The 24600-nt window shown below is 41.6% G+C and overlaps 3 protein-coding genes across 6 annotated transcripts in view; 1 reads left to right on the forward strand and 2 right to left on the reverse strand.

Moving 5' to 3' along the window:
* Positions 1–5787, forward strand: part of rfx2 (regulatory factor X, 2 (influences HLA class II expression)) — a 221387-nt gene extending 215600 nt beyond the window's left edge. For all 4 annotated transcript variants that reach the window (XM_072244689.1, XM_072244688.1, XM_072244691.1 and 1 more), the window contains 2 exons: positions 1221–1263; positions 1397–5787. In XM_072244689.1, the coding sequence (XP_072100790.1) occupies positions 1221–1263; positions 1397–1542 (189 nt within the window). In that variant the 3' untranslated portion in view covers positions 1543–5787. The remainder of the gene's footprint in view (positions 1–1220; positions 1264–1396) is intronic.
* A 4723-nt stretch (positions 5788–10510) lies between these two features.
* Positions 10511–24600, reverse strand: part of LOC140188270 (low-density lipoprotein receptor-like) — a 134317-nt gene continuing 120227 nt past the window's right edge. Inside the window, exons 12-13 of the mRNA XM_072244363.1 lie at positions 22054–22207; positions 10511–12191 (exon numbers count right to left, since the gene is read on the reverse strand). Of these exons, the coding sequence (XP_072100464.1) occupies positions 12179–12191; positions 22054–22207 (167 nt within the window). The 3' untranslated portion in view covers positions 10511–12178. The remainder of the gene's footprint in view (positions 12192–22053; positions 22208–24600) is intronic.
* LOC140188012 (protein disulfide-isomerase A6-like) lies at positions 16243–17094 on the reverse strand (the record flags this gene model as incomplete). The annotated part of the gene is made up of 1 exon (XM_072243888.1): positions 16243–17094. A coding segment is annotated over one exon (735 nt), but the record flags the coding sequence as incomplete, so codon positions are not given.

Here is a 24600-nt window from a genome sequence, read left to right on the forward strand (position 1 = left end):
AACCTGCCTGTCCAGGTTGACCCTCTTGAGATTTAGGAAAAAATTGGAGCCACCAAAGGAAACCTACAGTCACAGGGAGTCGGAGTTCAAGGTCCAATTCCAACATGAAATGCATGGGTTTTCAAGGGTCCTTCAGCTTCCTCCCACGGTCTAAAGACATACCAGTTAGTAGGCTAATTTGTTCCGTGATTAGACTAGGCTAGGGTTGGAAGGGTCTATTTTGCACTGTATCTCTAAATAAATAGTGAATAAATAAAATAAATCACACTAAATTCAGGGGAAGTACTTTGACATCACAGAGGCATCACATGATGTGAAAATGAGGGTTGGGGTAACAGAACAGGCCCTTCAGCCCAGCACCTGTGTGCCTATCAGTTTAAGTAATTTCATTTGCTTGCATGTGGTCCATATCTCATCATTCCCTGCCTGTACATGTCTGTCTAAAAGTCTCCTATCTACTTCCAACACCTCTCTTGGCATTCCAGGCACTTTCCACAACCTGCATAAAAGAATTTGTGTCATAAATCTTTGAATTTTACCCCATTCACCTTAAAGCTATCCCCTCTAGTATTTGACGGTTCTATCCTTGGGGCGCCATGGTAGCGGTTAGCGCGACACTATTACAGCTAGGGGTGTCGGAGTTCAGAGTTCAATTCCAGCATCTTCTGTAAGAAAGTTCGTACATTCTTCCTGTGAATGCGTGGGTTTCCTCCCAGTCCAAAGACGTACCAGTTAGCAGGTTAATTTGCATTTGTAAGTTGTCCCGTGTTTAAACTAGACTTAAGCAGGTGGGTTGCTTGGACTGGAAGGGGCTGTTCCACTGTATCACTAAATAAACATAGAATTGACACTTTATAGGTTTCTATCATCACCTCTCAGCCTCCCACACGCCAGAGAAAACAGTCCAAGTCTGTCCAACTTCTCTGTATTGTTAATCCAAGAGGTGCACCTCTTCTCCACCATCGAGAGTCCACAGCCTTTCTGTTTCAAATGCTTCAAATGTGGCCTATTTAAACTACACAGCTGCAGCATGACTTCCTAACTCTCTTGGATAGAGCTGATTTTTTTTTAAAACTAACCTTCAATCGAAAATCTGACGGGAGTTACCATGATTTTTTTGGTCAGTCTAATTTGAAGAGAAATATTAAGTGGTCTCTAGAGTAAATATGACTGGACAGGAGAGCTAAGCATTCTAATTCCATATGTTCTGCTTCTTGTAGTTTGGTGATCTGAGCTCCATGTCTCCTCTACAGATGGAGAAAGGTAAGAACTTTCTTGATGTAGACTGCCTTGGGCATCTCCAAGTTCCAGGTCTGGAGATCCCTGGCATTATATGTCCAGTTATAACAGGGACTATGTTGCATGTTGTGATTGTGTTCAATGAATTTTTGAACAGATGATGGAAGTGGGCTGGAGAGCGAGGTGGATGCAGAACTGAGAGGTGTGAGTGAACCTCCTGTCAAGCGAGAGCGTGTGGACCTCAACCATTCCCTTCAAGAGATGGAAGTCTCCACTCACCAGGAATTAATGAATTCAATATAATCAGACTGAAAAGGTCAAAACCTCCAATGAAACACCCGCTTTGGCACTATGTCTGGGGCAGAAGAATACCCCATTCTCCAGGTTCTGGCTGAGCTCGACATAAAGATCACAGAAACTAATTGCAGAAGGTGCACGTGTTAGACCAGTGCTTAAACACTCCAACCCTCTATAGGTGGCTGCAATGGCATTGTCATGTGACCCAGAGGAAGAACGTGAGCCAGAGGAGGCCATGTCCACTGCAATTGAATAACTGTAGGTGGTTAGTGCACAGAGTCCAAGCTATTTTGCAATGACTGTTTAAATGGTTTAGGGTACTGGTTTATAGTGCTGCTTTAGTCATTCTATATAAATTCATTATTGCAGATCCACTGGGATTTTAACTGGCTACTAATTTGAGAATGGCAGGAAACTAATTCAACATTCTATTTTTGCAAATAGAAGAGAACCTTTTAATTTTGTAATTGCTTTTGTCACTCTCCCATCTACCCTCACACTCAGGAGGCTGGCTGAACCATTCCATTCTCTCTGGGGATAGTTCTGTTGTTAAAATATTTCATTTAACTCTTCCTGAGCTAGGAGGTGTATTGGCCAAGTCAGGGCTATGGTGGTTGGCTAGGTAGAATGAAGCTTCTACATAGGGTCCACCACACTCTCCTCAGAGTCTCGAGACAGGCCAGAGGCATGTGGGTGGTGAATTAGTGAAATGACCGTAAGATCTTACTTTTCCAGTACTTCACTTCCTACGGCTGGGAGACCAGCTGAATGGAGACATGAACTTGTCCATAATGACAACCATCACTGCTCAGGAAGGAGTGTTGAGGTTCATTTGGATGAACCCAGTAACTAACCAATCCTGTCCGCTTTGGACCGATTCTATGGGACTCACTGTGGAAGCCTCTTTGGCCAAACATGCTGTTACTTAGCGAGTGATAATTGCCTTATTAGATCATTATTTTACCCATTTAAAAAATAACCTAGCTGCCCAACAGCTAGTGATAATTGTGTCCCGTTAGTGGGGTATGTTATACATCAGGGAACCCAGTACATGCATTTCACTGTGCCTTAGGGAAATTTACTGGGATAATGGATGAAATGTGCCTGCACTGGTCAGAGACCCAGACACTGTGAACTGACTTTTAAAATCTGTCATTTATAACTATTTTTGCTACTGATGGTTAAGTGACATCAAACATTTTACTTGCAATTACTAAATAGACAAATTAACCTCAGTAAAGTACCTTGTCTACTTGCTGTAGGTGTCACACAGCAGTTTTTTAAAAACATTACACTACTTTCTAATTACACATGCATGTTTCTGGTTCTGCAGCCTTATTTGTTCTTGAGCAGGTAACTTTTGTACTTTTGGAAACTAGCAAGTCTGATGGTAGAAAACAGACAGTTGTGTGGGCTTTCCTGGAGCTTCGTGTCACATTCTTCCCTCCTCATTTGGTCTTTTGAACCGTGATTGAAACCATTCCACAAAACTGAAGTGTTTATAAACAGCACAACTCTAGAACATGTGAACAAACAGATTTTGCACTCAAGCAATAAGTTCTAAACATTCGTCTCTTTTTCTTGTCTACATTTCCTGAGTAATTTTGTTTTTGATCAGTGGTTCTTCTGGCTCCAGCTGGGGAGTTGTCACATGCTTCAAATGTGACAAGTAGTCTCCAGAAAAGGGGAGCTGTGTAATCCCTTGGAGCAAAGGCTGCTGGCTTTATCTTGATGGCACGTGTGCACTTTCCATTCACTGTAATTGTACATGTTAAACATGTTCAGCCATTCCCCTCAGTCTACTAAACACTGAGTTTTAGGAAAGCAACTCTCCCGAGCTATTCTCTGCTGACAGTAACACAGATCACTGGTCCTCATACTCAAATCATGGCATCCCACAGAAAATCTGACACATTTTATTGCTTTGAAATGACTAGTTTTTGCAAAGAGCATATCTTCACACTAGATTTTGAAGCTTGTTGGTCTGCTGATTGTACGTTGGTGCCGTTAACACAGCCGGCCACTCTCACCAGGGAACTTAAACCAGAATCATAAATCCCTGTTCTCATAGTATCTGTCATCTACCATCAGCCATTCACCTATCTGTTCTCAACTTTGTCACAATGTTTAAAGTGAGCTGGGAAGCTTAAATATTCCATTTTTGAAGCTCCTTTATGTAACTTATTTATTGGGTTCAATGCAATTAATAAGCCTTTCACTTCTATGTAATTAAAATCAGACACAACAATGAGCAAACCTTAAAGGTTTTGCATCAACTCTGGTAGAGTGTATTTAGCAAAGTAGTTAACAGAATGATTGGGACTCTGGAGGGTTCAGGTTTGAACGTGTGCACTGTGTAAACTGAATTTTCTTCAACTGATTTCATGTGAACTTTTAGCCCATCAGTTTTATTGGATAAAAAGTTAACTTAAAAGTGTTCTTTATTTTTCATTGACCACTGAAGACCCATGTCATTTTCTAAGTTATTTCTTCAGTTTTCTTTTAAAAAGACTGGAAAATATCTGTTGTAAATGTTTTCAGATGTATTTTTTTTTAATATCCAAATCCTCCCACAATAGGAACAATTAGTATTTTTAAACTTGTCTTTGCTGTGATTTTTACTTTGTAGTACACAGTTTTGCAATGGAACAAAAATTATCCAACCAGCGGGCAAAGAATGGGGTTGACATTGCAGAACCATTGAAAATTTTAAAACCCATTTTCTGTAACACCAATTATAGCTGATCTCTTTTTACCCAATTTGAATCCATATTTCCTAATTTCTCACCCACAAGCTTCTGTTGATCTGATGCTGCAGTAAATACCTAGCCAAACTGATAACAGCCACCTCTACATGTTGGTGTCTGTATGTAACTGTATTCTACTATTCACGTGGGCCATGTCTACCTACACATTGTCCATCTGCCTGGGGTTCAGAGGGTGCTAATTTCACTGTGATATAGTGATGCACTTGGGCTCTGAATTGCTGAGCAAGAATGATGTGGACCTGCATCGGTAACTTCCTACAACATAGAGTTAACCACACTATAGCAGGCCCCTGCACAGGAACTGAAGCTTAAATAAAATATGCTCTTGGTGATCAGCTGTGATCCAAAGTTTCATTCACTGTGTCCATTCATCTGGCTCAGGCACAGAGCAGAGAGCTGGGGACAGTGTAACTTGACTGATTCTTCAGGATCAGTAACAGGACCCAGCCATGCCATATATTGTGTTTCAATACCCTCATCACTGGTGAGGGCATAGCTGGATGTCATTTTTCTTTAAAGGAATTTGTTTCCCAGTATCGAAGTCAAGAAAAGTTATTGAAATTCAGTATATTATAAATAACTGTGTGCACAATGTAACTCACCTCTGCATCCGTGTACACGGTACAGTAACTCACTGCTGCATTATAAAGGCCACTTTTGCTAGCACTAGAAACTTTTCCCAATGCATTCCTCCGTCCACAAAATACATGCGTGTTACTTAGCAGCAACAAAATTCTAAATATGGATGAAGGGTTGTCTGTTTCTCGACTCTGCCTCCAAACCTTCAGAATCAGGTTTATTATCACTGATGTATGTGATGAAATTTGTTGTTTTGCGGCAGCAGTACAGAGCAATACATTAAAAATACTAAGTTACAATAAGAAATATATTTGAAAAATAACTAGTGCTAAGAGAGGAAAATAGTGAGGTATTGTTCATGGACCATTCAGAAATCTGATATCTCTGATTTCAGTTGTATTTTGGCTTTACTCCAAAAGTTATTTATTTTACTTAAAACAATTTGATTTTATTATTCGGGACTGAAACATCAGTTACACACGAGGATAATGTCCTTAGATAATCTTTGATCAATTCGCAAACTGTGTCACTTTATTCTGAACCAAAAGCCTTAGACAAACAGTGTAATTGTATTTTTCAACCTCAGAAACATTCATAATTGAATTACTGAATTATCAAGGCATGAAAGTCTACCCATGGTCAGCTGATTATTAAGATCTATGAATTTGTCTCCATTCTGCATTGCATCAGTGGGATTGGGATAATTTTAAGGTGTATAGGTTTTCTGCTTTTACATTATCTGTATTACTGTTTTATTTGTAAAGTGAAAGCGACCCCAATTGCCTGGTTTTACTTACTTCACAAGGTGTAGTTTAGCATCGATGAGCTTGGTTAGTCTAACTTACAGTCTGGAATTTTTTTTTGTTATCTGTAATATGTGTATAAATTGATGTAAAAACTGAAATTTGTTAACATTTTGTGCATTGTGATTATTGTTGGTTTAAATCTTTCCTCAAATTCCATACAAACAGAATCTGTATCACTATTTGGAAAATAGGTCCTCAAAAGATTCTTGATCTTAAAAATTAACCTCTTTAAAACTCTGAATTTAATAATAAAAATTTGCTGTATCAGCCGCTCCAGAGAACTGTGCCATGTTTTGAAACATAGCCTGTCACTAGCTTCCCTTCTTTCTTCCTGAACTGGGGGCTCATCCCATCTCATCCTTTGACTAAGTGCACCCTGCCCTGTAACTACTTTCACCATCCCAATCCGTCAGAGCACCCCTCCCTCCATTAGCCTTCTGCTTGTGATCTTCCTGTATCCTTCCCATGTACCACACACCATCCCATCTTAGTGGATCTCCTCTGTTGCTTTACCTGTAGCCATCTTACACACTCTCATCCATCTGTTGGTCTGAACTAAGCAACAAACATCCATCACAGCCACCTGGACTGGACCTCCTCCCTCTCTGTCCAGTGAAGAAGCTTTCCATACACGTGCTTCTGAAGTGTCTTCCTTCTTCCAGAACTCTGTTGCCCTCTTCACACCTCTGCTTTCAGCCCCTTCTCTTTCTGGACAGAGAAGCACATTCCCCTCCTTCTGCAGCATTGACCCCCACATTTAACAGATCATCCCTCATAAATTCTGCAACTCCAATGAAATTTCACCATCAGGTACACCACCCCAGTCAGTAGATTATGATTTCTTTGTTCGCTCTTCCTTCAACAACCCTTCTCACCAGCCCTTTGCCATTTAACTACAGCAGATGCAACGCCCATCCTTTCATGCCTGCCCTTCCCATTGTGAAAAACAAGTCTTTCTAGGTGAAGCAGTGATTCATTTGTTCTTCTGCATCTATAGCAGAAAACCAAATACAGCTGGCATGAGAACAGGAGTTGACCAAGAGCTCCCCCTTGCTGCCACTTTAACTTGCTGTCCCCTTCCCATTTGGACCTTTCTGATGTGATCTCCTGTTACTAACAGGCTCAAAACAATATTGAGGAACAACATTTACCACTCGTTAACTGCCACTACCATTAATCCAAGGACCTCCAGCCCTCCCCAGTGACCTTCATAGGCATTCCCCACACCTCTGAAACTTATCACAAGTTTTTTTTTCCCCTCTCTTTTCTGACAAACTGTCTTCAATCTGAAATATTAATCTTTTCACATATGCTGCCTGATCTGCTGCTGGTTTCCAGTGTTTTACATTTGTTTTGTCCTTAGAACATCTAGTGCATGAAAGGGATTGTTGTTGTTCCCATCAACGTTCTTCCCACATTGTGTGATAAAGCCTCTAACTGTAAGATCTTGCTCCGAATTCTGAGAGGGTCACCTCCTATGCTTTTTTCTGGAGACAGTGGACATCCACTGATCTCAGGTGTCCATAGCTCAGCAACAGAAGGATCTTCCTGAACGCCACATCACACCATAGCTGTAGCAACTGTCTTCCAGCTTCCTACGATTATCCACTGTAGGGAAGTCCTGTTAAATGCTCCAGCATAACCAGGACCTGTGAATCAGACACCCATGGAATACTTTCAACATCTGTCATTCCATTAGCTCCTTAGATCTACTTTCTATCCCAGGGCAATTTCTTTTAATTCCATCAGTTGGAGATATTCACTCACAAGGTTATTGTCTGAGTTATCTGTTACTTGCTCTCTAGAGTTTCCCCAGTGGATTTGCATCAATCAGCTGGGCTCTTACATCTACCATGTTTGTTTATTTTGGCTACAGCTTGCAGAAGATGTCTGGTTCCTGGTTGAAGAGGAACAGAAGCTGCTTCTTCACCATAGTCACTGAATGTGTGGTATCGTCTGTAGCTTTATTTCAGATTGCCAGTATTTTTTTCATTTTCTTTCTTTGCTTATTCTTGTTGGTGACCACCATATTAAAAAGCAGATAAAAGGCGAGAACAATTGCAAGGCAGTGAGTACACTTTGGCAAGGTCAGGCAGTGGACTTGTTCAGGCAGAAATTTTAGTAAACTGGTTGATTGAACCACAACAGAACCCTTCAACAAAAAGAAATGTTCTGAATAGTAAAGAGCAGCTACAGTTAAGTGTATGATTTAAAACTGATAAACCAATAAGAAACAACAATCAGCAGTGGAGGTTGCAGAGAGATTAAGGGCAGATGAAGTGTTACAAACAAGGAAACATTAAGGGTGTAGAGAAAAATTTACAAGACCTTAGAAGAGTTGAGGAAATAAGTATCAAGATTTTAGATTCAGGTCTATTTCCAGATAGATTGATTTTTCTTTACATTCTGATTCATACTTATGCGCATTATTGAGGCTAGTTTAAGCTACTTGGGTTAGAGTACCAGAGCTTATAATTTATCTCTGCTCATTCTATCAAATACCTAAAGCCTACTAATTTTTAACCATTTTCCACATAATGTCTTTTAGCTCTCTGATTCTTTGTCTAAATGACAAACACTTTGGGAATAAAATATGGAAATAGTAAGATCAACAATTTAGCTAAATGAAATAGCATACATATTCCATCACCATCCTATTGCAAGAATAATAAAAACTGGCTCCCTCTAAAAACCCATTCTGTCATTTGCATTTAAAGTTTTGTAGCACTATCAAAGGTTTCTGAAAGTCCAAATAAGATTCACCTTCATCTTGCTGGTTATAATCTTAAGACATTGACCCTATTTTCTATCCACTGATTCTATTATTTTGTTGGGCACGTGGCCAAGTGGTTAAGGTGTTCGTCTAGTGATTTGAAGGTCACTAGAGCCTCAGCTGTGACAGTGTGTTTGTGTTCTTGAGCAAGGCACTTAATCACACATTGCTCTAATCTGTGCGAGTGGCACCCCACACACACTTCCAATCTGCGCCTTGTAAGGCATGAAAATGCCTGACGCAGGCCTCTCATGGTCTGAGTCGACGTTCCCCCCCCCAATTATTTTCCAATTGCCCGTGTAACCTTAATCAATAAGAGGTTGTAGCATTTCCTTTCTCCTGAGGCCTACCCCAAAACTGTTACAAAAGGTTACAGAAAGCCAGGCAAGAAGCTATGTTTCTAACAAAGATTTACAAAGCAGCAAAAAACCACATCAGAAATAAGACACTGTTGAGCAAGCATTATGCACATACAACAAAAGAATGATTCGTGAGATTTTATTGAACCCAGTGGCATATTTTGATTTTAACATAAGTCTGTTATTTAATATTGCCAACATTTTAAAGTCAATTGACAGTGTAACAGGACACAGCTGAGAACAATGAAAATAGATAAGTAAGATTTTTTAAAATCGATAGATTTAACACAAACTTGTGCTGAAATTTGATTCGCAATTATTCTAAATTATTGTTTCACACGATTCAGTGAAAATGTTAGTTTCAACATTCAGTTCTTTTTAACTCGTGTAGTTGCTTGTAAATCGAATATTTATGAATTTAATGGGAATAATAGTGATGCAGCAATAGCAATTCTAACTGCTCAGAGACAACGAGAATGTGCTGTAGGAGGTGATCGTGGGAATGTTAGCATGGATTTGGGCTACAATGTCCCTGAGTCAAGCTGGCAGCTTGGGCCAGTCATCTTTTCCATCAGAAATCAAACTGCCCCTGATTAGAAAAGCAGTTAAAATCTAACCTGTGTAGTGCAATGAACAGGGAGCAAACATGGTGAATAGCTATTGGTAAACTAGGTTCCAGTTCAGGAGCTTGCATCTTCGACAAGAGCCTGCATCCCAACAACAGTTCCAGTGGCACTATGGACCAACAGAATGTTGGTCAAATAGCTTAAACACACAAACACTTTACTAATAACTTAGCATTGTACAAAATAATTACAGCTTGAGAATAAAAACTCAATCTAGCAAACTGACCCCTAGCAAATGAGTCATTTGCTTTAGCATTTGCCCAGGATTACTGAATGAGAACCTTGTACAGTCAAATTGAGGAAGACAGCAAGATGTCACTTGACCCTGCCATAATAGTTCTCATATGTACCTCGTATGGGATAATTTGAAATCTAGATTGTAAATGAATTGCATATTCACTAATCATCTGTGGCAGGAATGATTCTTGATATAGCTGCTCCTTTGCCAAGGACAGCTATTTGTGCTGTGGAGTGAATTTGGCCAGTGAGTGATTATATTGCAGCCTTTATTCTGTCAAAAGATGTAAAGGCCATTCTGGACTAGTATCAGTATTAACACAAGTATCACTATTCAACACAGGGATCCAAGAATTAGTCTTTCAACCACATCTAACAATTCCATCAACTGCAATCACTATTGGATATTTGATTACCCTTCAGTAATGCGCAAATAAATAGCACAAAGGTGACAAGCAAAAGTTTAGCACAAAATATTTCACAATATGTTATTAATCACTTGTCAGGCTTTTGATAAAGTATTAATCCAAAGGCAGTACAGGTTGACCTTCTATAATTCGGCACCAGTGGGACCTGAGGAGTACCGGATTAGTGAAAATGCCGGATTACAGAAGGATCACATTAAGCAATAGCTAACCGCCTCATCATACCTTTAAAATATTGAAGGATTCAAAGGTTCATTTAATGTCAGAGAAATATATACAATATACATCCTGAAATGCTTTTTCTTCACAACCACCTGTGAAAACAGAGGAGTGCCCCAAAGAATGAATGACAATTAAATGTTAGAACCCCAAAGCCCCCCTCCCCCGGCTCCCCTCCCCATCGGCAAAAAATAAAGCGCACCCACTACCAGCACTAAGCGTGAGCTAAGCAATAGCAAAGACTCAGACTTGCAGTTACCTCAAAGACTACATTGCACTTGCAGTTACTGAGGAAATCCTCGTTAGTTTATTTTCCTCCACTTCGTAATATGCTTAAATTCAGCGGGTCACCACATCTGATCTGAGGTTGTAGGCAGAAGAGAACGGAGTGCCGGCCGGGTGATGCCAGAGGGCAGTGCACGACTGCCGGCAGGCGGGCGAGAAGGCGGACCAACCGACCCAACACATGTCAGCTCCCCCGCCGTTGGCGGGTGCCAGACAGCCGTGCCTCATGCAAATGATATTAATAAATGCAGGAAAACAAGCAGGAATCGCCTTCTGTGCTTACAAGAGCACGCCAACGTGTACAGATCTAGTGCAACCAAAATAATGCACAGCAGATTGGTACGGTGGCCCAGAAAATTTGAAATCAGTGCGGATTATCGAATGAACCAGATAACAGGTAGTCAGATTAGTGAAGTCGACCTGTATTAATTTTGCAGAACAAAATTACAACAAAGTTTATAAAAATAGGTGCGTGGTTCACATACCAGATTGTGTGATGATTGAAGGTCATTTCAATTGAAAATGCTTTATCTTCAAGGTGACTTTTGGATCACAGAACATACCCGCCACTTTTAAGCAAGGTGAAAGTCAGTATTTCTTGCAGCATTTACTTTTTCAGTTGATTCTGCTCCAATTAACAGCTTATTTTTCAGTTGAGGATTAGATCTGGAAATGTTTACTTGTTCGCTACCTTACTGAAGTTACGTCAATGTGTGTTTCCACATAACGCACACTATTTCAGACAGTCTTCCAAATATCAGCAGCAAAACTTGGCACAAAATTTTAACTATTTGCAATATTCTGACAGCACTAGACAGCCACTACCTTGTTTCTTTTCCGAGTTCCAGCTATTTCAAACTGTGTAAGGTCTGAACAACTGAGGATGTGCATTTTAAATCTATGATCTGATTTGTATTTCAGCTTTTATTTTGAACCTTCCAGGAAATATGGGTAAGGGACCATCTGCACAACCAAACTACTGTAGTAGATCTTCACCAAGACTGTGAGAACGAGGCCAGTGAGAAGGATACCTCACTCAGAAATAAGGACAGGAGGGACCACAAGTATACAAGGGGAACATAAATAAAAGGAATACAAAAACAAAAAAAAGAAAATCATGGGAACTCTGTTCTTGGCTCACAGATTCAACAGCAAATTTATTTTCACATGACATTTGCACAGAAATCTACGGGATTAACACTGAGAGAATGTATCCAAGTAGCTTCTTATAGTTGCATTAATATTGTTCAGTGCAGTTGGAAGGCTCAATGAGTGTTTAATTACAGTGCCTGATTTTGGCCTTATTTATGGATCAGATAAATGGGTATCATGGTTTCTAATGGAGCATTGATGAAAGGCTTTTTTGACACATTCCCTTGCTGTGCACCAAATTAAATCCCACAATAAATAATATCAGAACATTATAAATAAATACTTCATCAATACCCTGAGCACTAACAGTTCAATGATCTCCAGTGTATCCAGTCACATGAGCAACGCCTCCTACCACAGGATTGCTGACAAAAATGCAAGTCCTGTCCTTAACGATGTGTCCCTCTTCATCCTCACAATAAAGAGCTGTGGATTCAAGTGAATCAGAAATCAGCAAATTCTATGAGAACATGCAAAGAATCAAAACAATCTTCATAGATTTTTAGCTGGAGCCTGTATTAACTATGGGAAACTGATCTGAATTGAGTGTTTGTGGAACCTGTGCTCATGCCTGTGAATGAACACCACCATTTCTCTTTCCAGCTGCTCGGCACTTAAACATAGAAAATAGGTGCAGGAGTAGGCCATTCGGCCCTTCGAGCCTGCACCGCCATTTATTATGATCATGGCTGATCATCCAACTCAGCACCCCGCCCCAGCCTTCCCTCCATACCCCCTGATTCCCATAGCCACAAGGGCCATATCTAACTCCCTCTTAAATATAGCCAATGAACTGGCCTCAGCTGTTTCCTGTGGCAGAGAATTCCACAGATTCACCACTCTCTGTGTGAAGAAGTTTTTCCTAATCTCGGTCCTAAAAGGCTTCCCCTCTATCCTCAAACTGTGGCCCCTCGTTCTGGACTTCCCCAACATCGGGAACAATCTTCCTGCATCTAGCCTGTCCAATCCCTTTAGGATCTTATACGTTTCAATCAGATCCCCCCTCAATCTTCTAAATTCCAACGAGTACAAGCCCAGTTCATCCAGTCTTTCTTCATATGAAAGTCCTGCCATCCCAGGAATCAATCTGGTGAACCTTCTTTGTACTCCCTCTATGGTAAGGATGTCTTTCCTCAGATTAGGGGACCAAAACTGCACACAATACTCCAGGTGTGGTCTCACCAAGGCCTTGTACAACTGCAGTAGTACCTCCCTGCTCCTGTACTCGAATCCTCTCGCTATAAATGCCAGCATACCATTCGCCTTTTTCACCGCCTGCTGTACCTGCATGCCCACTTTCAATGACTGGTGTATAATGACACCCAGGTCTCGTTGCACCTCCCCTTTTCCGAATCGGCCACCATTCAGATAATAATCTGTTTTCTTATTTTTGCCACCAAAGTGGATAACTTCACATTTATCCACATTAAAATGCATCTGCCATGAATTTGCCCACTCACCCAACCTATCCAAGTCACCCTGCATCCTCTTAGCATCCTCCTCACAGCTAACACTGCCACCCAGCTTCGTGTCATCCGCAAACTTGGAGATGCTGCATTTAATTCCCTCATCCAAGTCATTTATATTGTAAACAACTGGGGTCCCAGCACTGAGCCTTGCGGTACCCCACTAGTCACCGCCTGCCATTCTGAAAAGGTCCCGTTTATTCCCATTTTTTGCTTCCTGTCTGCTAACCAATTCTCCACCCACACCAATACCTTACCCCCAATACCGTGTGCTTTAAGTTTGCACACTAATCTCCTGTGTGGGACCTTGTCAAAAGCCTTTTGAAAATCCAAATATACCACATCCACTGGTTCTCCCCTATCCACTCTACTAGTTACATCCTCAAAAAATTCTATGAGATTCGTCAGACATGATTTTCCTTTCACAAATCCATGCTGACTTTGTCCGATGATTTCACCGCTTTCCAAATGTGCTGTTATCACATCCTTGATAACTGACTCCAGCAGTTTCCCCACCACCGACGTTAGGCTACCTGGTCTATAATTCCCCGGTTTGTCTCTCCCTCCTTTTTTAAAAAGTGGAGTTACATTAGTCACCCTCCAATCCTCAGGAACTAGTCCAGAATCTAACGAGTTTTGAAAAATTATCACTAATGCATCCACTATTTCTTGGGCTACTTCCTTAAGCACTCTGGGATGCAGACCATCTGGCCCTGGGGATCTATCTGCCTTTAATCCCTTCAATTTACCTAACACCACTTCCCTACTAACATGTATTTCGCTCAATTCCTCCATCTCACTGGACCCTCTATCCCCTACTATTTCTGGAAGATTATTTATGTCCTCCTTACTGAAGACAGAACCAAAGTAATTATTCAATTGGTCTGCCATGTCCTTGCTCCCCATAATCAATTCACCTGTTTCTGTCTGCAGGGGACCTACATTTGTCTTTACCAGTCTTTTCCTTTTTACATATCTATAAAAGCTTTTACAGTCCGTTTTTATGTTCCCTGCCAGTTTTCTCTCAATCTTTTTTCCCCTTCCTAATTAAGCCCTTTGTCCTCCTCTGCTGAACTCTGAATTTCTCCCAGTCCTCAGGTAAGCCACTTTCTCTGGCTAATTTGTATGCTTCTTCTTTGGAATTGATACTATCCTTAATTTCTCTTGTCAGCCACGGGTGCACTACCTTCCTTGATTTATTCTTTTGCCACACTGGGATGAACAATTGTTGTAGTTCATCCATGCAATCTTTAAATGCTTGCCATTGCATATCCACCGTCAATCTTTTAAGTGTCATTTGCCAGTCTATCTTAGCTAATTCACATCTCATTCCTTCAAAGTTACTCCTCTTTAAGTTCAGAACCTTTGTTTCTGAATTAACTATGTCACTCTCCATCTTAATGAAGAATTCCACCATATTATGGTCACTCTTACCCAAGGGGCCTCTCATGACAAGATTGCTAATTAACCCTTCCTCATTGCTCAAAACCCAGTCCAGAATATCCTGCTCTCTAGTTGGTTCCTCGACATGTTGGTTCAAAAAACCATCCCGCATACATTCCAAGAAATTCTCTTCCTCAGCACCTTTACCAATTTGGTTCACCCAATCTACATGTAGATTGAAGTCACCTATTATAACTGCTGTTCCTTTATTGCACACATTTCTAATTTCCTGTTTAATACCATCTCCGACCTCACTACTACTGTTAGGTGGCCTGTACACAACTCCCACGAGCGTCTTCTGCCCCTTAGTGTTATGCAGCTCTACCCATATCGATTCCACATCTTCCCGGCTTATGTCCTTCCTTTCTATTGCGTTAATCTCTTCTTTAACCAGCAACGCCACCCCACCTCCCCTTCCTTCATGTCTATCCCTCCTGAATATTGAATATCCCTGAACGTTGAGCTCCCATCCCTGGTCACCCTGGAGCCATGTCTCTGTGATCTCAACTATATCATAATCATTAATAACAATCTGCACTTTCAATTCATCCACCTTATTACGAATGCTCCTTGCATTGACACACAAAGCCTTCAGGCGCTCTTTTACAACTCTCTTAGCCCTTATACAATTATGCTGAAAAGTGGCCCTTTTTAATGCTTGCCCTGGATTTGTCAGCCTGCCACTTTTACTTTTCCCCTTAGTACTTTTTGCTTCTACCCTCACTTTACACCCCTCTGTCTCTCTGCACTGGTTCCCATCCCCCTGTTGTGAACTAACCTCCTCATGCCTAGCCTCTTTAATTTGATTCCCACCCCCCAACCATTCTCGTTTAAAGTCACCTCAGTAGCCCTCGCTAATCTCCCTGCCAGGATATTGGTCCCCCTAGGATTCAAGTGTAACCCGTCCTTTTTGTACAGGTCACGCCTGCGCCAAAAGAGGTCCCAATGATCCAAAAACTTGAATCCCTGCCCCCTGCTCCAATCCCTCAGCCACGCATTTATCCTCCACTTCATCGCATTCCTACTCTCACTGTCGCGTGGCACAGGCAGTAATCCCGAGATTACTACCTTTGCGGTCCTTTTTCTCAACTCCCTTCCTAGCTCCCTATATTCTCCTTTCAGGATCTCATCCCTTTTCCTACCTATGTCATTGGTACCTATATGTACCACGACCTCTGGCTCCTCACCCTCCCACTTCAGGATATCTTGGACATGATCAGAAATATCCCGGACCCTGGCACCAGGGAGGCAAACTACCATCCGGGTCTCTGGACTGCGTCCACAGAATCGCCTATCTGACCCCCTTACTATCGAGTCCCCTATCACAACTGCCCTCCTCTTCCTTGCCCTACCCTTCTGAGCTACAGGGCCGGACTCTGTGCCGGAGGCACGGCCACTGTCGCTTCCCCCGAGTAAGCTGTCCCCCCCAACAGTACTCAGACAGGAGTACCTGTTGTTAAGGGGCACAGCCACTGGGGTACTCCCTATTACCTGACCTTTCCCCTTCCCCCTCCTAACCGTGACCCACTGTTTTTTTTTTCAATTTTCTTTTTTTAATAGAAAACCCAGTGAAACTTATTTACAGGTTACAGTAGGAATACATCAAGCCAGAAAGATGAAATAAGGCTTTGCTGCAGACAGATGATCAGTCCAACGCTTCAGATACTGTCTGCCACGCCATTAGTTCACAGCTCATCCTTGCCCAAGTCATCAAGATCTACGTCACTTAAATCAATGTCTTCTTCAACTGGCAACTGACCATCTTTACCATCCCAGGGATCTACATTGTTAATTTTGGGGAATGCAGCACCTTTGACAAGAGAGGTTGAACCTCTCCCAACTGACAACTCCCTCAAAAACTCATTGATGCCCTGCTCACTAAAGCAGCCTTTCAGCAGAGCGTATTTCATTTTCCTGGCATTAACTGCAGCCATAGCTGGATAACCAAATCCACCGATACCTAAAGAATCTTCGAGCTCTGCCTGCGCACCTGCTTCAGTCCATAGCCAACCCCAGAACTTCTTTTTATATTTGTTGCCCATAGCCTTCATTACATCCAAATAATCATTTCTCCCAGAAGCCCCAGTGTCCAAGATGTGTGGCAATACAGCAACAATGCAGAGTTGATGGTCATCGCATGTTTTCTTTAGTACATCCTCATTGGTAATCTCTTTCATTTCTGGAGCAGGAGCATTTTCAGCAAACAACTCAAGAGCACGAGCAACAATATCACTTTTAGATCTTCCACCATCATAGTCAACAGGAGTATCTTCATCTTTGTGAAATATTTTGATGGTGGGATATCCACAAATCCCATACCGACTGGCCAACATCTGACTAGTCGTGGCATCCACTGCAGCCAATTTGACCTTTCCACCTGTCTGCTCTCTGACCTCAGTGGCTGCCTCTGCCCACTCATGTCAGACAACACTCTAGTACTCTGTCACTTCCACTCTAGTACATTATATCTGGTCCTTGTAGTGTGGCCGCCTCTACCGCAGAGAAAACAAAAGACATGGACAGGCTCTTTGCAGAATATGCATGTCCACTGCACTGGGTTCCAGATGCCTGTTAATTCTCTGGTCCACTCTGATCATCTTTTGGCCGTTTGCACTGTTCCAACACAAGCTCAGCTCTGATGAACCTTTACTTTTCAGCTGACAGAAACATCTAGACACACCTTTCAGCCAGGTTTCCACCCTCTCACAAACAAACCTTTGTTCTCTTTACCCCCACCAGTCCCCTTTCAACTTCAAATGTGTTTGATTTCTAACTTTTCTCAGTTGACTGATTGACCTGAATCATCAACCGTTTCTCTGCAATGTAAAACTCCAATGAGCAGGAATTTTGTGCTTTCTTGACTGGCTGATTTCATAGATTATTGGATATTATTCCATTAATACCCCGACATACTTCCAAATCATTTTTGATGCATAATAAATCTTCCAACAAAATAGTTAAATTTAAAGGGAAGGTGGGAGTTAGGGTCCTAGTAGGTTGATGATAGATGTACTTCCAAACAGTCAAAAAGATTTTTATAGCTCCACGCCATTTGTCACAGTTAGCTCTCTGTACCTTGATTTGGACAGGTCTTTAGAACCATTTTACTGACAACATTTTTGACAATGGTATTGTGCTTTTAATTTATCGTTCCTGGATCTTGTTAATTCTTTCTTAAATGCCAGTTCTCCCCTACACATCCATCTTCTCCAACCCAACATTTTCAGTTAGCATTAGGACTGTACTCCTTGTTTTTGATGGAAGGGAACAGAAAGGAGACGATAATATCCTATCACCTGCTACAGATAAATTAATGAAAAGTCTGAGGCCTCCCGATGGGCATCATTGCCGACTGGTTTCAAACTCGAGTAGAAAATTGATGAAGGAATTTAAGTTCAGTGTCACAGAAGGGCTGCATTATTTATATCAGAAAAACAATCTGCTGTGAACCTGAAACTCACATTACAGAAATTTGCCCATAGATAATACATAAATCACAATCCAAAATGTGAGATTATGGAATCAAATTTGACTTTAGAGAATTCATGTGGGGAAACATGGGGGTACATGTCCACAGATCCCTGAAAGTTGCCTCACAGGTGGATAGGGTAGTTAAGAAAGTTTATGGGGTGTTAGCTTTCATAAGTCGAGGGATAGAGTTTAAGAGTCACGATGTAATGATGCAGCTCTGTAAAACTCTGGTTAGGCCACACTTGGAGTACTGTGTCCAGTTCTGGTCACCTCACTATAGGAAGGATGTGGAAGCATTGGAAAGGGTACAGAGGAGATTTACCAGGATGCTGCCTGGTTTAGAGAGTATGCATTATGATCAGAGATTAAAGGAGCTAGGGCTTTACTCCTTGGAGAGAAGGAGGATGAGAGGAGACATGATAGAGATGTACAAGATAATAAGAGGAACAGATAGAGTGGATAGCCAGCACCTCTTCCCCAGGACACCACTGCTCAATACAAGAGGACATGGCTTTAAGGTTAGGGGTGGGAAGTTCAAGGGGGATATTAGAGGAAGGTTTTTCACTCAGAGAGTGGTTGGTGCATGGAATGCACTGCCTGAGTCAGTGGTGGAGGCAGATACACTAGTGAAGTTTAAGAGACTACTAGACAGGTATATGGAGGAATTTAAGATGGGGGCTTATATGGGAGGCGGGGTTTGAGGGCTGGCACAACACTGTGGGCCGAAGGGCCTGTACTGTGCTGTACTATTCTATGTTCTATGAAAAAGGTTCATAGTGCAAGTGGGGATAATGTGTTTTTAATTTGGAGCAAACTCCTTAGCAATTAAAATAAGTTTTCCATATTATTTACCCTTAATATGCCTGAATTATATTTGATAAGTATTTAAAACTCTTGTCTCAATTCAAACTGAAGGCACTGCACTTACATCGCCCCTCCTGAGCAACTATCTGCCCCTCCCTATCGCCATCCCAGGCTTTTTTTTTGCTCCACCTTATAGCATCTGTAGTCACTAATGTCTCCAAACACAGCTGCTGGCCAATTAACAGATTAGCTTTGGAAATCTGAAGTGGCCCTTTATTACTGTTATTACTGTTGATAGAAAAACATCCTGTAAGAACACATCTCAACTTATAATACGGGACTCAATGGCAACTAGGGGTTTGCACTACAGAAAGTTGTGACGTGGATAGTCTTCTAGGAACGTAGCCCTTTCCTAACATGGGGGTTTACTTATCCAGAATGAATTCCTATGCTTGTGGAAGATTCAGTAGAAATAGGTGTATCTAGCCAACACTGCCTGTTACTCTGTAGAATAGCTGGAGTGACTCCCCAGAAAGATGGCCGGGTTAGTGTGGAGGCTCACCCTACTACTGAATAGTAATGCAATGAGACGGATGGCCCCAGTCTCACCTGCATCAGCCACTTCCTCTTACCTTGCAATGGCTTACAGATTCATAGAATGGTTACAGCAAGGAAAAAACATTAATTAGCATGTAAATTCCTAAACCAGCTCAATATCAGATTAATCCAGTTAATCCTATATTCTTACCTACTCTTAAAATCAATCTAACCCTTCTCTCCAACATACTCCTTCCATTTTTCTATCATCCACGTACCTACTTAAATGCTCCTAATGTAACACCCTCTTGACATTCCTCCAAACACCTTAAAGTTATACCCCTTGTAGTAGCCATATTTTACGAGAATGTTTATCTTGAACTCCTGAATCGTCTTCAAAACCTCCCATTACTCAGAGACTGATATGTTCAAGAAGCAGTTTTCCAGTTAAATTTCTCCTCCAGTCTGAACCTTTACTGCTTTCTTTGAGCTTTTCCATAACATTTCAATATTTAACTAAATTATGACCTCTGAAATAACCTTCCAGACTCCTGACCATCTACTCCTTCATTCCAGAACCTCAGAATATTTGCAATATAGGAGGTGCTGATGTGGTCTGTTGGGTAACAGCAACTTGTTGGTAGCATCTCCCTACACCTCTTCCTGCCCTCACTCCATAATCCTGACAATCCTTTCTAAGATTTTTCATTCGCTTTTATGACACCATAACAAGGGGTCACAGTTTGAGGAGAGGGGAAGCCTTTTAGGACCGAGATTAGGAAAAACTTCTTCACACAGAGAGTGGTGAATCTGTGGAATTCTCTGCCACAGGAAACAGTTGAGGCCAGTTCATTGGCTATACTTAAGAGGCAGTTAGATATGGCCCTTGTGGCTACGGGGGTCAGGGGGTATGGAGGGAAGGCTGGGGCGGTGTTCTGAGTTGGATGATCAGCCATGATCATAATAAATGGCGGTGCAGGCTCGAAGGGCCGAATGGCCTACTCCTGCACCTATTTTCTATGTTTCTATGTTTCTATAAACTCTGCAACCAGCATATCATAGTACTGCAGACCCAAATCACATTCTGCATAAAAGATTTTCCACGTCACATTTATGTGCCCCTAGTTCTGGATTTTGTCACCAATGGGACTGTTTCTCTACTGCTCCAGCCGAAACCGTCGCAATTTAAAAACCTATCATAACTTGCATCCCACCCCAGCTTCTCTGATCTAGTTACATAAGCAAAGTCATATCTTTTGGCTAATTTCTTCTACTCTCTAAAGTTTACCCACTTTTCCAGAAATGGACACGTTTCTCCAATTTAAGCACTTCTGCATGGCATCCATGATAAATCTCTGCACTAAATGAAAAACCAGAGGAAAATAAAACCTACAGGTACCACAAATCTGCATCAACTGAAGTGAACATGTGTGGAGAAAGAGACTGTAAATTTCTTTCGATCTCTGGCTGGCCCTGCCTCTCCCTGTATTGTTTTTCCCATTCACAAACCAAGCCTTTTCTCTTTTGCTGCCAGTTTTATCTCCCATACTCATTTCCACTTCTCCTTCCCTCTGAGCTTCCTGCAATCAACCTGGTTCTCACTTAGTTATGAAATATCAATTGTCATGTGCTCTCTTTGTTTGCTATTTTGCTCCCTATCATTTTAGTCACATGGAGTTTTAGCCGTAGTTTCCCCAATGTTGTCCACCATGAGAATGTACCCAGAGTGTAGCTGAAATAGTTCTAGCTTAATTGCCTCCCGCTTGTCCAAATATAGTTTTGCCTGTCAAATGATTCCAATCTATTCAGATCAGATCTCTTCTTGTACTACTGAAACTGGCCAATTCCCAATTGACAGATTTTGCTTTGGAGTGTCCATATTCTCTTCCTTATTTTCTAGACCCGTCTCCCACTCTTTTCCCAGAACCAGACCCACAGCTGTCACCACTGGCATTAAGCCAGAAATATACCAAATCAGGAAACTCTCCTGTACCCATTTCAAAGGCTTCTTTCCCTTGACTCCTAGTTAATTTGGATAGTTAAGATTTCCCATTATCACCATATGGCTTTTGCATATCTCCACAATTTCCCTACAGATTTGCCCATATCTTTCAAACTGGTGGGGGCCCAACAGACTAATCACAGCACCGCATCTACTATGAATTCAAACACAACTTCTGTCCTTGATCATTCTTGGGCATTCCCTCTTTCCAGAACTGCAACATTGTCAATCAAAACTGTCAGTCTTCCCCTGCCTACTCCAGAACAAGGTATTGTGACGTATTGTGAAATTAGTCTCTATAGATGCTGCCTGACTTGCTGAGTTCCGCTAGCGTTATGTGTCACAATAAATAGTGCAATCATTAATACATATTCATGAATATTTAAATTCCTCTTTTAAAGCAACATCTCAGTTACTGTCACACCATTTTAATCCCATTTGGTCGACAGACCTCGTAGATAAATATTCCCTCTCTTAGTCCGATCCTGGTCACTTTTTACTCTTGCAGTTACGGCAATCTGCAATATGAACAAACTGACCTTAACACTGCTGTGACAAAACTTACTGCTGCGAAATAGTCTCAGTGTATTGTCCATTGTAGATCAGTAAACTGTCAGCAGAGGGGCGGACTGGGGAATAGCAGCGTGATTTCTTGATACGACTAAAAATCATTCTCCAATGGACAGTGACACAACTCACAACAGTGCCAGTCAGGAACACTGCAGATAGAAAAGCAAAGTTATAAAGGATAAATTTACAACAAAAATAGAGCAGACATTCTTCCCACTGAGCTCAAGTTTTTATAGTGAGCACTCTGACAGAAAGCTCTGAGACACATTTGATTTACAGTTGCAAGAAAAATTTTATGAACCCTTTGCAATTACCTGGCTTTCTGCATTAATTACTCATAAAATGTGATCTGATCTTCATCTGAGTCACAATAATAGACAAATACAATCTACCTAGACTAATAACACATAAACAACTGTACTTCTCGTCAGTACAGAGGACACTATTTAAACCATCATAATCTAGGTTCAAAAACGTGTGTGAACCTCTGGGGTAATACCTTCTATAAAAGCTGTTTGGTGTCGGGTGTTAAAATCAATGAGATGAGATTGGAGGTGTGGGTTGTAGCGGTAACCTGCTCTATAAAAAAGATACAAAGTCAGGTTACTGACGGGGCCTGCTCATCTCAAGAAAGATCTGTTTATGTGCACCATGCCTCCATCAAAACAACTTTCAGAGGACCTTAGAAGAAGAATTGTAGAGATATATGAAGCTGGGAAAAACATTACTAAAGATCCAAGTGTTCACGAGTCTGAAGAGAAATTGTCTACAAATGAAGGAAATTCAGTACTCTTCCTGCTCTCCCTAGGAGTGGGCATCCTGCAAAGATCACACCAAGAGCACAATGTGCAATGTTGAAGGAGGTGGAAAAGAACCCAAGGGTAACAGCAAAAGACCTGCAGAAATCTGTAGAACTTGCTAAAGTCTCTGTTCATGTGTCCACTATAAGAAAAAAACTGAACAAGAATGGTGTTCATCGAAGGACACCACTGAGGAAACCATGCTCTTAAAAAAAAAATACTGCACATCTCAAAGTTTGCAAAAGACCACTTGGATGTTCCACAATGCAGGTGTCCCCTGCTTTTCAAACGTTCGCTTTATGAAACCTCACTGTTATGAAAGACCTACATTAGTACCCTGTTTTCGCTAACAGAAGGTGTTTTCACTGTTATGGAAAAAGCAGCGCACGAAAAAAGTCAGCGCGCGCCCCGAGCAGCCGCTCTCCCCTGGATTCGGAACTGCATTCCAGCCGGCATTGCTTAAACACGTATCTGTGAGCAGCCATTTGCAAGATGAGTTCTATGGTATTGGAAAAGCCTGAAAGAGCTCCTAAAGGTGTTACACTTAGTGTAAAACTAGACATAATTAAGCGTTTTGATCGTGGTGAACGAAGTAAGGACTAAGTGAGTTTGGCTTGTGGAAGCTGACGAAGATGATGTTGGAGAGGTCTTGGCATCCCATGACCAAGAACTGACAGATGAGGAGCTGATGCAATTGGAAGAGGAAAGGATAACAATCGAAACCGAATCAGTAATGATAAAGTATGGCTTTAATTTTGAAAGGGTATGTTGCTTTAGGGGATATTTGCAGGATGGTTTGAGTGCTTACAAAGAACTGTATGATAGAAAAATGTGCGAGGCTCAGCAGTCAAGCAAGCCTTCCACATCAGCCACAGCAGACGACGAACCTCGACCTTCGACATCGAGGCGGGCAGTCATAGGAGAAAATGAGCTGCCTGCTCTAATGGAAACAGACAATGAGATGACACCCCAGTGTCCCACCACCCCAACCCCCAGGCCGCGGACAGATACCGATTCACGGAGAATGCAGCAGTAGCCGGGAGACACACAGCACATCTTTAAGAAAAAAGCCGAAATAAACATGCTAATTAATTAGGTGCCGCCCGACATGTAATTGTTGGCCCAGATCAGAGGCGATGCAATCGGCACTGACCTGGGCTGATAATTACGTGCCAGGCGGCACCTAATTAATTAGCTTGTTTATTTCAGCTTTTTTCTTAAATATGTGCTGTGTGCCTCCCGGCTACCGCTGGACCCCTGCATGCTTCGCAGATTGGTACCGGTCACTGCCCGGAGGGTGGGGGCCACTGCACCACCCAAACTCCGACGACTCAGTCTAACACACCATCATCAGTGTGCTCTGCGCTGTCCCGATTCCCGTAAGTGATACTACACTGTACATACATTATTTCTACTTCATATAGGCTGTGTATTTTTACGTGTTACTTGGTATGATTTGGCAGCTTCATAGCTTAAAGGTTACTGGAGAGCACTTGCGTGAGAGTTTCTGCCCAGAGCACTTGCGTGAGATTTTTGCTACGGAGAACGGTTCAGGCAATGATTGTAGAAAAGTATTTCTACTTTATATAGGCTGTGTATTTATCATATCATTCCTTCTTTTACTATATGTTACTGTTATCTTAGGTTTTATGTGTTATTTGGCATGATTTGGTAGGTTATTTTTGGGTCTGCGAATGCTCACAAAATTTTCCCATATAAATAAATGGTAATTGCTTCTTCGG

Source organism: Mobula birostris, chromosome 26 (assembly GCF_030028105.1).
Source record: "Mobula birostris isolate sMobBir1 chromosome 26, sMobBir1.hap1, whole genome shotgun sequence".
Lineage (NCBI taxonomy): Eukaryota > Metazoa > Chordata > Chondrichthyes > Myliobatiformes > Myliobatidae > Mobula > Mobula birostris.